The sequence below is a fragment of the Schistocerca gregaria genome, chromosome 5 (assembly GCF_023897955.1).
Source record: "Schistocerca gregaria isolate iqSchGreg1 chromosome 5, iqSchGreg1.2, whole genome shotgun sequence".
Taxonomy (NCBI): Eukaryota; Metazoa; Arthropoda; class Insecta; order Orthoptera; family Acrididae; genus Schistocerca; species Schistocerca gregaria.
Window position 1 is genome coordinate 57,556,733 of NC_064924.1, and position 13,215 is coordinate 57,569,947.

Consider the following 13,215-nt stretch of genomic DNA (forward strand, 5'->3'; position numbering starts at 1 on the left):
CCTTTTGGCATATTTATTATTTTATAAATGACATAAGTACTGCCAGTCTTTCACGATGGTTCCGTACTTATACTCTGTATCATACGTTTTTAGTCATAATTCTGTGACTGTTCTAGACAATTCTTTGATTTAAATTCTGAGGAAGGCACTCCTAGCAGTGTTGAAACCCGGTTAATTCGTTAAAAATTAGTGACCGAGAGCTGTTTTCTTTGAATTGCTTCTTGCTTCCACCTGAGTTCTGGGGATGAGAGTCTATGAATGTCTAAGACACCGCATTCCACTTCTGACTAAAATACTTCCCTGATTTAACATTCGCCACTGGAAGCATCCTGAAATCAAAACAAAGTGGTGGAGCCCAATCTGCACGTCCTCCACATTTAGCACAATAATTACTGCGAACAATCAGGCGTTACGCACTACTAGCGGGCGCTGATAAGAACTTCAACAAATTTAGCAGGAATGAACACCAAATTCCTCATTTTTGCGAGCTTATCTGACTGGTCCGTGATAGAAATGGCGGCTACAGGTTGCATGTCGATACTGAAATAGCGCCCAAGATTAACTCAAGGGATCGACTGGTATTACTCTGAAACGTGCTTGTTTTCTGAGACATACTCCAACGAGCTTCGCCCGGCATCGATATCTATGTGAATCCTGTCCGCCTCTTTCATCGCAGCCGCCGAAAGATCTCTCTTGACAGCTCTCGGCACGGAAAGCAGAGCGCTCTGCAGATAGGACGCGGACGTTTGGGCGTGGCACACAGCGAGATAAGATTGCCTCAGCGGCCGCTCCCAGCCACCATAGCGTCCGGATTCGTATCGGCTCCACCAATGGCGTCCCATCCGTTGCACTTCCCGTGACATGCCTTTAATTCTAATCCTCCTGCTAGATATTATCAATCACTTTACCAGCCAGAGTCGCAACTGACGCAGTACTATATTCATGTGAATGTGGGGGGAAAAAAGGCGAGACGGGTTTTCGATTATAAACTATTTTACAAACTCACGATGGCAAGATAGCAATTATTCTAAGATATTTCTCTTTTCCACAGTTTTTTGTTGTTGTTGTCGTCTTCAGTCCTGAGACTGGTTTGATGCAGCTCTCCATGCTAATCTACCCTGTCCAAGCTCTATCTCCCAGTACCTACTGCAACCTACATCCTTCTGAATCTGCTTAGTGTAGTCATCTCTTGGTCTCCCTCTACGATTTTTACCCTCCACGCTGCCCTCCAACGCTAAATTTGTGATCCCTTGATGCCTCAGGACATGTCCTACCAACCGGTCCCTTCAAGTTGTGCCACAAACTCGTCTTCTCCACAATTCTATTCAATACCTCATTAGTAATGTGATCTACCCACCCGATCTTAAACATTTTTCTGTAGCACCACATTTCGAAAGCAATTATCTTCTTGTCCAAACTATTTATTGTCCATGTTTCACTTCCATACATGGCTACATTTTCCACAGTATCTACACAAAAATATACGAAATTAAAGTTTAGATGTAAATATCACGAGATGAACAATAGTATGGACTGACCGCCAGATTTGTCATCTGATAGCGCACAATTTAAGTATTTTTCTTGAATCAAACACTCCAGGGTACTCACAACACTGATATTTCCATGAGTTGTTATTCAAACATCGAACAAATTCATACAAAACAAGCAAAAAAAACTCCGTGTTCGTCGGGGGATGAACATGTGCTTTACGAAAGGGACTATTTATCGTACTTCTTGAAATCCAGTGTCTTCAGTACTGTTACACATTTACGTGTTGGATGCTGAAACACAAATAATTTAAAACCACAACATCTGTTGAAAGGCGGGCCACAAGATGTGTACTTTTACTTTATATTTGGCACCACTATTCCATTCCCGAGATTTGTAGTGTGCTTTCTTTTGTACTATGTACATTCAGCGACCATGTCCACGCAGACATTGTGCGATACTGTTAGGCACAGGAAATTACTTTCGAAATGCGAGCAATATTATATTGCCTCCTTCACTATCGAGTCCCAAAACGATGATGTAGTCGCGCGGTACAACAGTATAAAGGGACGAAGCGAGCACTGGAGCGGCAGTCTTGCGGCTCACTCTGAAGATGGCTGAACGTTATACAGCCGAAATATTAGGAGATTTCTTGCAGCTGCACACCCGAAACTTAATGGAACAATATTACTTTATGTCCGACACTTTCCATCCAGTACGCATTATTACTTGTTATTGACGTATTAGTAGTGGTGCAACATTACCACAGTCAGCATTACAAGTACCCACTCAGGTCTGTGGAGAAGACATCATATGGCAAGGAGATTCGAAACGTGCGGTAATTTATTTTGGTATTCCTTGAACCCCATGAAAATATTTTTTGTCGCTTTATATTCAATTTTTCTCTTGACTCGCACTGGAATCCATGAAGTTTCGGTGAATTAGTTTCGTGCAATTATCCAGTCGTGTATTACTACACTCCTGGAAATGGAAAAAAACACATTGACACCGGTGTGTCAGACCCACCATACTTGCTCCGGACACTGCGAGAGGGCTGTACAAGCAATGATCACACGCACGGCACAGCGGACACACCAGGAACCGCGGTGTTGGCCGTCGAATGGCGCTAGCTGCACAGCATTTGTGCACCGCCGCCGTCAGTGTCAGCCAGTTTGCCGTGGCATACGGAGCTCCATCGCAGTCTTTAACACTGGTAGCATGCCGCGACAGCATGGACGTGAACCGTATGTGCAGTTGACGGAATTTGAGCGAGGGCGTATAGTGGGCATGCGGGAGGCCGGGTGGACGTCCCGCCGAATTGCTCAACACGTGGGGCGTGAGGTCTCCACAGTACATCGATGTTGTCGCCAGTGGTCGGCGGAAGGTGCACGTGCCCGTCGACCTGGGACCGGACCGCAGTGACGCACGGATGCACGCCAAGACCGTAGGATCCTACGCAGTGCCGTAGGGGACCGCACCGCCACTTCCCAGCAAATTAGGGACACTGTTGCTCCTGGGGTATCGGCGAGGACCATTCGCAACCGTCTCCATGAAGCTGGGCTACGGTCCCGCACACCGTTAGGCCGTCTTCCGCTCACGCCCCAACATCGTGCAGCCCGCCTCCAGTGGTGTCGCGACAGGCGTGAATGGAGGGACGAATGGAGACGTGTCGTCTTCAGCGATGAGAGTCGCTTCTGCCTTGGTGCCAATGATGGTCGTATGCGTGTTTGGCGCCGTGCAGGTGAGCGCCACAATCAGGACTGCATACGACCGAGGCACACAGGGCCAACACCCGGCATCATGGTGTGGGGAGCGATCTCCTACACTGGCCGTACACCTCTGGTGATCGTCGAGGGGACACTGAATAGTGCACGGTACATCCAAACCGTCATCGAACCCATCGTTCTAGACCGGCAAGGGAACTTGCTGTTCCAACAGGACAATGCACGTCCGCATGTATCCCGTGCCACCTAACGTGCTCTAGAAGGTGTAAGTCAACTACCCTGGCCAGCAAGATCTCCTGATCTGTCCCCCATCGAGCATGTTTTGGACTGGATGAAGCGTCGTCTCACGCGGTCTGCACGTCCAGCACGAACGCTGGTCCAACTGAGGCGCCAGGTGGAAATGGCATGGCAAGCCGTTCCACAGGACTACATCCAGCATTTCTACGATCGTCTCCATGGGAGAATAGCAGCCTGCATTGCTGCGAAAGGTGGATATACACTGTACTAGTGCCGACATTGTGCATGCTCTGTTGCCTGTGTCTATGTGATCATGTGATGTAACTGACCCCAGGAATGTGTCAATAAAGTTTCCCCTTCCTGGGACAATGAATTCACGGTATTCGTATTTCAGTTTCCAGGAGTGTGTATTCCCCCCTCCCTCCTTTCATTTGAAAGTAACTGTTGCATCTTACGTAAACCATATGCCATACTGATATCGAGACCTGCCCCAATGATTCGTTCCTTTAATCATCCTTCATCTGCAGTCATAAGCAACGAGTCAAGATGTGCGTCCAACCACTCTTTTCTCCTTGGATCGTTGTACAACGTCCACATTAGATATTCCCAAATCTCTTAACACAACAATACAAAGCCTTACACTCTTTTTCCTATCCTCCAAACCGCCCCCATTACGAATCACATTGACCTGAGTACAGATTTTCGAAGATTAAACAGGTCGTACACAACATTTTGCAGACCGTTCCGTTCATTAGTTTAAACAAGCGAACCTTGCGACAGACAGTTTATGAGATTTTAGTTCCCTTAATAAGGCTGCTACACCACGATTTCCAGCGTGACCCTACAACGCTTTACCCCGAAACAGCTATAAATAATCTCGACCAGTTGTGTCTAACGACAACTCTTGCGTAGGAGTCGGCAATGCACAGACGCCAATTTTACGCTTTCTTTCCATCTTTTACATGCAGTTATACTGCCAACTTCACTGATTTATCATTGATTATGTCAACCGGTAGCGCCAATTGCGACACTGCACACTGCTCACGATTCACATTGCCTACGTTGCTTGCTTATGACATTCCGGAGCAAAGAACTTTAAATCGCCAATACGTACTGTTTTCTAGTTGACTGGAAAAGAGCTGTAGCAACCATTTTCAGCCTCAACGATGGCTGTACTGACTGCAATAGGGGAGATCCAATTGCTCTATATGACAGTCACGTACTGCACGCATTCTACACTGAGGAGACGAAAATGGTTATGTTCGGCTAACTGGAGAGCATTTGCACCCGTCCATAGACTTCACGTTATCAAACAACGATGTCATGTCAGCAGGCCACTGCTTTTCGCGATTGATTTGAAGAACATTCTAGGGAATTCGAGCAAACTATTTTGCCATCCAGAGCGCCCGACATGAACCTCATCGAAAAAATTATGGGACATAATCGAGAGGTCAGTTCGTGAACAAAATGCTGCACCGGAAACACTTTCGTAATGGAGGACGGCTATAGAGGCGGCATGGCTCAATATTCTACAGTGAACTTCCAACGACCTGAGTCCGTGTCACGTCGACCCAAAGGAGCTCAGACACGATATTAGGAGGTACCCCGCGAGTTTCGCCACCTCATCGTACATGGGCATTCAAGTCACGTCCCGCCTTGTGCCTTCTGGCTGTATCGGAGGAAGGAGAAAGTTACTTCGCAGAAGAATGACTTCTGACCAACTAGTATTTGTCAGCACAGCCTTCTGATCATTTTTGCAAATAAATAAGAAAGCTGGGTCGCTCCGCTAACTAAAATACGGAATTACACAAACTTACTTCAACTCATTAAAACCCTACACCTCTAAGAGTGACATTCTTCCAACGTTTCGGTAACGCATCCAGAGCGGAAACGGTACGCGAAATTACGTTGGAACCACGGGACTCTAGGGCCCGCCTGATTGCCGCCATTCACTGCAGATTACGGCGGCGGCATTACTACGAAAGACGACGAACTTTGAGAACCCTTCGTCGTGACGGCGGTGGAATCCGTCCAATCCTGGGTGGAGGTGGCGGCGGCGGCGGCGAGCGCGCCAAATGAGAGGCGGCAGCTCCTTCATCACGTCCGCTCTATTTGGCGGCGCCATCGCGGCGGCGGCGAGACCCGACCACCACTGAGAAGTGGCAAAGCGGGGACAACGTAATACGGCTTTACCACAACAGACACTCTTTAATCAACGAGGGTGTGCGTAGAACTTTGCTTATTGGTTGAATTAACGCCCAGCAACGCGCCTTGAAACCGAGATTGAGGGGAATAAACAGTGTGCTGGTGCCGTCACAAAGTTCTAGAGGGCTTTATGGACCTCTGTGAAGTGTAACAAGGCTGCTACGGAAGAATAACCCTCCTACACCTGTCATAATACGATCAATGGAGAAATGAACTACAAATTTGCTGTTGAAGTGCCGAATATTCAATCATCTGTGTGTGTTTAGAGACAACAGCCAATCAAACTGCACAAATAGCACGTGGGCCAACTTACCTCTGGTGTTAGTGGCGGCGTCTGCAATCTTTTGGAAGGCATCCAGATAAGCGGCGATCGCCTGGATTGTTGCCCTGCAACAAAAAATCATTGTAATACACATGCTGCTGTTTCCACACCGCCATGATCACTTGACCTAAAGTTACTGTAGAAATGGAACAGAAAGGCATAAAATGCAGCCCACATTACAACTCTAGATGATAGGCTATAAATAACTGAAACATTTATGTCTACATGGTTACTCAGCAATTCACAATTAAGTGCCTGGCTGAGGGTTTGTCGAACCACCTTCAAGCTATTACTCTACCTTAACGCTCTGTACCAGCGCGCTTAAACATTTCCGTGCGAACTGATTTCTCTTATTTTATCATCATCTTATTACTCCCTATGTACGTGGGTGCCTATAAAATATTCACACACTGAGGAGGAAGTTAGTCGTTATAATTTCCATGACGAAACCCTGCCGCAGCGAAAAACGCCATTCGCGTATCCTAGCAGTACTCCAGAAGAGAATGACAAACGTAGTGAAAGCAGTCTTCTTCGTAATTCTATTGCATTTTTTACATGTTCCGCAATAAATCGCAGTCCCTGGTTTGCTTTTCCGACAACATTATTTATGCGATCGTTCCAGTTAAAGTATTCGTAATTTTAATCCCTGAATACTTAGTTGAAGTTACAGGCTTTAAATTTACATGATGTATAGTGCAACCGAAATTTAGCGGATTCCAGAACAAATGAAATCACGCTATTCCAGGGCACTAAATGTAACACACCGTTCACGTGCAGTTACAATCAACACAAAGAATCACTTCTGGTCAGCTCATGTGCGGCGTGAGACTGGTACTGAAATCTATGGGAGGGTGTTACTTTGTTAATTTGAGGGACAATACTACTGTCACGTTGTTTACGTATCACAAAAAAAATCACATTCTTAAGATTTGGGCTTGCGACGTAGATATTAAATAGAAAGTATTTTATGTGTTACCCCTTTCTGACACGAACTTTTTTTGTAATACCTGCGAAGGTTATTCAGACGAACTCTTATTCGTAGAACAGGCCCCTACCAGTTATATCCACTTTAAAACTTTTAGAGACAATCTTGCCTAGAATTGAGTAAGTCACGCACGCTTCTGTCGACCGAAAGAGCTGCAGTTGCTGCTGGTGACATTACTCTCGTTACAGATAAAAGTCTTAACACTTTCTCCGTGCTGAAGATTAAGTTTTCCGTTTCAATAGTTGCCGCCTGCGCTATTTTACTGCCACGTCGTTAAACGTCGGGGCTTTCTTTTCCTGCGTCATCTATGGCACGCGGTCTCCTTAAAACAAGATTTTAGAATTGCACACACGCCTTAATTAATTGATAACCGACAATCGATCAATTCGCGACCTGCTAGGCGGCTGATATACATGCTGGAATGTCATACCCACCTACCACGTATAATTTACAGAGAGCGACAGTTTTTTTAACTACATCAAATAAAATTGTCATTTCTAAACGGTTTGCGTTAGGACGTTCGAATTGCACGGTTGGCTACAGGGCACAATGGGAGTTAGTAAGCGCTATATGGTTTGGCTGAACGACGAAGCCCACTTTCGTTTGCATGGGTCCGTCAATAAGCAAAACAGGCGCATTTGGGGGACTGAGAATACGCATTTCTCGATCTAAAAGTCTCTTCACCCTCAACGGGCGATTATGTGGTGTGCAATGTGTAGTCACGGAATAATCTGTGCGATATTCCTCGATGGCAACGGTCATTACCGAACGGTACATGAAGGTTTTGGAAGATCCGAAGTGACCCTGGTTTCGACAAGATGTGGTTCTTGCAAGACGGAGCTCGACCCCATCGAAGCAGGAGAGTGTCTGATGTCCTGGAAGAGCACTTTGGGAACCGCACTCTGGCTCTGGGGTACCCAGAGGCCACTGGCATGGGCCTCGACTGGCCGCCATACTCTCCTGATCTGAACACCTGCGACTCCTTTTTGTGGGGCTGTATTAAAGACAAGGTGTACAGCAATAAGCCGAAAACCATAGCTGAGGTGAAAACAGACATTCAGGAGGACATCGACAGCTTCGATGTTCACAAACTTCAGTGGATCCTGCCGCCACATCACCGCGAATGGTGGCAGGCATATCGAATATATTATTGCCTAAATCTGAATATCTGTAGTGACGGTTACATGTTGAATGAAGTGTGTACAAGCCGTAGTTTCTACCTAATTTTTTTAATATAGTTCAATAATTTTGTTCAATAGTTCAATAGTTTTGCTATTTAGGAAGTAAAATAACTGATGATGGTCGAAGTAGGGAGGATATAAAATGTAGACTGGCAATGGCAAGGAAAGCGTTACTGATGAAGAGAAATTTGTTAACATCGAATATAGATTTAAGTGTCAGGAAGTCATTTCTGAAAATATTTGTTTGGAGTGTAGCCATGTATGGAAGTGAAACATGGACGATAACTAGTTTGGACAAGAAGAGAATAGAAGCTTTCGAAATGTGGTGCTACAGAAGAATACTGAAGATAAGGTGGATAGATCACGTAACTAATGAGGAGGTATTGAATAGGATTGGGGAGAAGAGAAGTTTATGGCACAACTTGACTAGAAGAAGGGATCGGTTGGTAGGACATGTTTTGAGGCATCAAGGGATCACAAATTTAGTATTGGAGGGCAGCGTGGAGGGTAAAAATCGTAGAGGGAGACCGAGAGATGAGTACACTAAGCAGATTCAGAAGGATGTAGGTTGCAGTAGGTACTGGGAGATGAAGCTTGCACAGGATAGAGTAGCATGGAGAGCTGCATCAAACCAGTCTCAGGACTGAGGACCACAACAACAACAACAACAACAACAGTTCAATAATTGTCAACTGTATGAGAAATTACAAAATTTAAAACGTGTTTAATGGAGGATATTCGTTTACGTCATCTAATCGTGGGTACTCTGTGTGATGTCTTTCTGAAGAGAAGAGGGAGCTGACGAATTCGCCTAAGCAAATGCGGAAAACCTCGGACTAACTGGTTTACTATGTGAACAGTTCATTGGTGACCGGGTGTCTCCTCGAGTGGCCAGGTTACTTATCTCGCAATCTAACATGCACTGAGTTAAGATGTAATAGCACGACTGACAGACCCTTCAATTAATCTGTGATATGAGGGGACTGCCGGGCCATTTCCTTCAAAAGGCCATCGCCAATGCCTTCCCCCGGCCATTGCAATATCGCGGAGGCTGAAGGATAGTTGATACACCATAACCAGCCAAGAATTAGAGACTGCGAGATAGTTATAAAGCTATTCCGTTAGCGTTGCTACGCAGCCAGCGCAGCAGCGGCGTGGCTCGACCCATTTTGAGAGCGAGAACGGCAGACGAGGATGGGGTCAGGAGGCTCGACGCAGCAGACAATGTGCCGTTAGGCGTGTGTCCTTGGCAGGGCAAGCCGCTTGCCGCCGCTGGCCTACCGCCAGTTGGCATTTCCATCACGTCTCACCTCTCCCACCTGACGTCACAACCGAAACATTGGGATAGCTGCCTCGCGGTGGCGCTAGTGGAGGGTCGGGAGATGGCACACGTTCTCGAATCAACATTGTAAAACACTAAATGTCCATGTTGAATTGCAGATCGAAGATTATTATTGTGGTACTAACACTAAGGCACGGGTGGAAGGAAAAGCCGGTGTCCTCTCAATCACCGAACTTTCGACTGCTCATTGTGGATGTTTGATGTTCTAAACCTTTTTACAAGAGCGACGCATGCATGCGTGACTTGCCACCTGTTATATCTGCCTCAAAACACGTCTTGAGAGGACGGGTGGCGTCCGCGATAAATTATTTAATGACCAATTATGTAGTCTCTCAAATTTTAAAATACGTAGCGTGTGGAACACTGTACTTGCGCGTAATAGGCAGCTTGTCCTTTCCAACACCAACTTCATTTTCATTCAGCACAGTTCTACAACAGACGCGAGGATGAGTTAGTGTTTTGTCTTACGAAACTTATCTACAGAGTCTTCACTGTCATTTGAAGCGCCATTGTCTCCAGCACATGGGATAGTTTTAACAGGTTCATTTCAACTTTCTAATAATTCGTTGTTTTGAAAAAGTAATGGGCAAACAATGGCATACGACACTGATTCCTTAACGTTAGGAAGAAAATATATAATAGCAGGTACGGAAAGTCAAATGTATCATCACATAAGTAATGATGCAAGTTATTTTATATTCTTTACGGTCATAATTTTACTTTGTGGAGAGATGTAAACACAACGTACGCACTAGTGTAGAAACGTGTCACTGTCACATCCTCCAGTCTAGTAATCCAGAAAGTGGAGGAGGAGGAGGGGGGGGGAGAGGAGGAGGAGGAGGAGGAGGAGGAGGAGGAGGAGGAGGAGGACGACGACGACGCAAGAAATGTAGGAGATACTTCACATGCAATAATCGTAAAAAAAGCACAAAGCAAAACTTTTCACATTGGGATCACACATTGTTTAGGTAACGAAAGCAACTCTAGCGAGTGAAGAAGGCGGAATCTCTGTAGCTGACATGTATCACACAGAAATTTGAGTGGTTTCCACTCAAGCATTTTCATTTCCGAGTTCTTTAAGGTCCTATGCCAAATTCGTTAACCATTACGCTAGCTGTTATTCGTCATCTTTCAGCTATGCATCCGGGATAATTCTTGTTCCGATGTTTCGGCCGACAGCAATTCTCAAGGCGAGTCGTGTGAACAAATTTTTGATGACTTTGCACTACCACGGCTGCCACACCTTGGTAAAACTGTTAACTAAGAAAGATTTTTTTTACACGGATTGCTATGTGAGTCAGTTGCAAACACGAGTTTTCCCATTTTTAGTAGATGATGCCACAGATCGTAAATCCTGTAGCCATATTTAACAACTGCGAATATTTATTTTACGGTCGGTTAGTCTGGGTCTTTGCAACAATAGTGACATGCTCTTGATTCCGTTAAATATTTCTAACAGTTAAGAGTCCCTCTAAATAGCTGCATCATCTGATAGTTGTCTTACAGAGCAACGGAGTCTGCCAGATCATTAGTACGCACGTTGAATAGTGACGGTAATTCCGATCAGGTCCTCTGTCCGCCCCGATAGCTGAAGCGGTCAGTGTGACGGATTGCCATCCTTAGGGCCCGGGTTCGATTCCCGGCTTGGTCGGGGATTTTCTCCGCTCAGGGACTGGGTATTGTGCTCTCATCATCATCATTCCATCCCCATCCAGCGCACAGATCGCCCAGTGTGGCGTCGAATGTAATAAGACCTCCACCAAGGCTGCTGAACCTGTCCCGCAATAGGCTTCCCGGCCAATGACGCCAAACGCTCATTTCATTTTATCAGGTTCTCTGACACGGGATACTACTTTCACATTTCACACTGTCTCAAAGAGCGACGTGTTAATTCAGCCTACACATTTTGTTAGTCCTCAATGTACTAAACTAGAGCACCTGTTCTGATATGTCCCAAGCAAATGTTTCGCTTACTGGAGATCAAGAAATACAACTTCAGCCTGTCCTGTTAACACCTTTTGCACCTTGTGAACGAAGAGTAAACAAAGGTTCACATGACAGATTCTCGCACGATAATGATGTTCCGTCCTTTTAAACTACTGTATCCTCAGTCCCTCCTTGTGAGAGAAACACGTAAAAGCGAAAAAATGGGGATTTGGCTCCTCCAACTAGATAAGCAAGTCGATGTGTGTAAAAAGGAGTGGCAGTAGCTGTATCATGATAGATAACGGAAAACAGAGAGAACCCAGGCAGCATCTTGCACAACAGGGTGTAGAGGCATAACAAAGTGAGGGGGGAAGAAAGTAGCCTGCAATCGCATTGGGGGTACTTGCCACGGGGGAAACCTCCATCCCTCCTCCTCCCCCTAAACCGCTAATATTGGAAGTGGAAGGGTATTTTAGTTTATTGTAAAATTGCTCTCCCTCACGAAATGAACACTTTGGTAGTGGCTGTCTCGTCATCCACGAGCATCTGTGGTAATGAGGTAGGCAAGCTGAGAGCGTGCCGCAGATCGACCAGCAGACCGCACTCAACAAGAAGCGCTATTACCAGTTGACTACCGCAGCCGCAATGAGGATCCTCCCGACGCAGAATGAACTCGTTGGTAAGCCGCGGGTCGCCGGTACGTCGTCTGCCTAACACAATGGCATCTTTCCGAGAGTTCTGGAAATATGTATGCCACACCTTAGTGGACCTTTTATTCGTTCTCAAATTGTTCTGAATTGTAGTAGCTTGCCATTCCAATTCCCAAATATTGTGTCGAAGTTGTATTCTTAAGTCTGTGTCCGGTATCGCTAAGTCAAGTTGATCTCCTGTAGTCGCGTCTTTAGCGAGATGGTATGCGATTTCATTTCCTGGAATGCCTTTGTGGCTCGGTGTCCACATGAAGGTCGCTGGTCTTGCCACACCTGTAGATGTCAACTAATAGGTCGTGAATGTTTGCGACCAAAAGATTCTTGGGACAGCACGGGGTTATGCCTTTTAAGCAACTCACTGAATTGCCGCACATCGGAAAGTTCGTCGCGGCCCTGCCTTTGACGTACTGCAAAGACTGAAATATGGCAATCAAATCTACAGAAGCATAACAGACCTTGTGGTTGACTTTAGATCTGTACATGTAAATGCATACCGAATTAGAATAATCGTGGAATATCGAACGAAACAGGTCTCTGAGAAGGGTAGGATCAAAATCCCTCTTGCGGTCCATCCGTACCACAGGACAGGATACTCACGACGGGGCTGTCTAAAGGGAGTTATAGCAACCAAGACTGACGGAGGCTCTTTCAGGTTCTTCAATAGGATATCGAGTCGGAACTCAGCTGGTCTATCCAGTTTTGGGCAATATGCAAACAATCTGAACTGTTGGTTGTGGAACAGAGTTGAGTGACATGGGTGAGTAGGCATCTGGCAGATTGAGACTGCGTAACTTGCCAGAATCTGCTGCCTTCCAACCCGCAGCTGTGGGGCACCAGTATCCGCCAGGAGGCTGTGAAGCGGGCTCCTACATAAGGATCCCGCCTGTGTGGTGAACAGGGCCCAGCAAGCTCACTAGAGACAGTGCTGCCGACCGCCGGCAAGACATCCATAGCACACGAGCGATAAAATCAGTACTTTGTAAAATCTCAGAACAATGTGGTCCACGCCCCACAAGGAGTTACTAAAAAACGGAGTAAGGCATTCTTCCCCAAACGGCCTGCACTTCGGTAAAATTCTGAAAGTGACAGTCAAGC

General features: G+C 46.0%; 1 protein-coding gene across 4 annotated transcripts in view; it reads right to left on the reverse strand.

The window, feature by feature from the left end:
- The window catches only part of LOC126271991 (protein MTSS 2), a 310,108-nt gene that overhangs the window by 258,352 nt on the left and 38,541 nt on the right, over positions 1-13,215 (reverse strand). For all 4 annotated transcript variants that reach the window (XM_049974469.1, XM_049974470.1, XM_049974472.1 and 1 more), the window contains exon 3: positions 5,968-6,041. In XM_049974469.1, the coding sequence (XP_049830426.1) occupies positions 5,968-6,041 (74 nt within the window). The remainder of the gene's footprint in view (positions 1-5,967; positions 6,042-13,215) is intronic.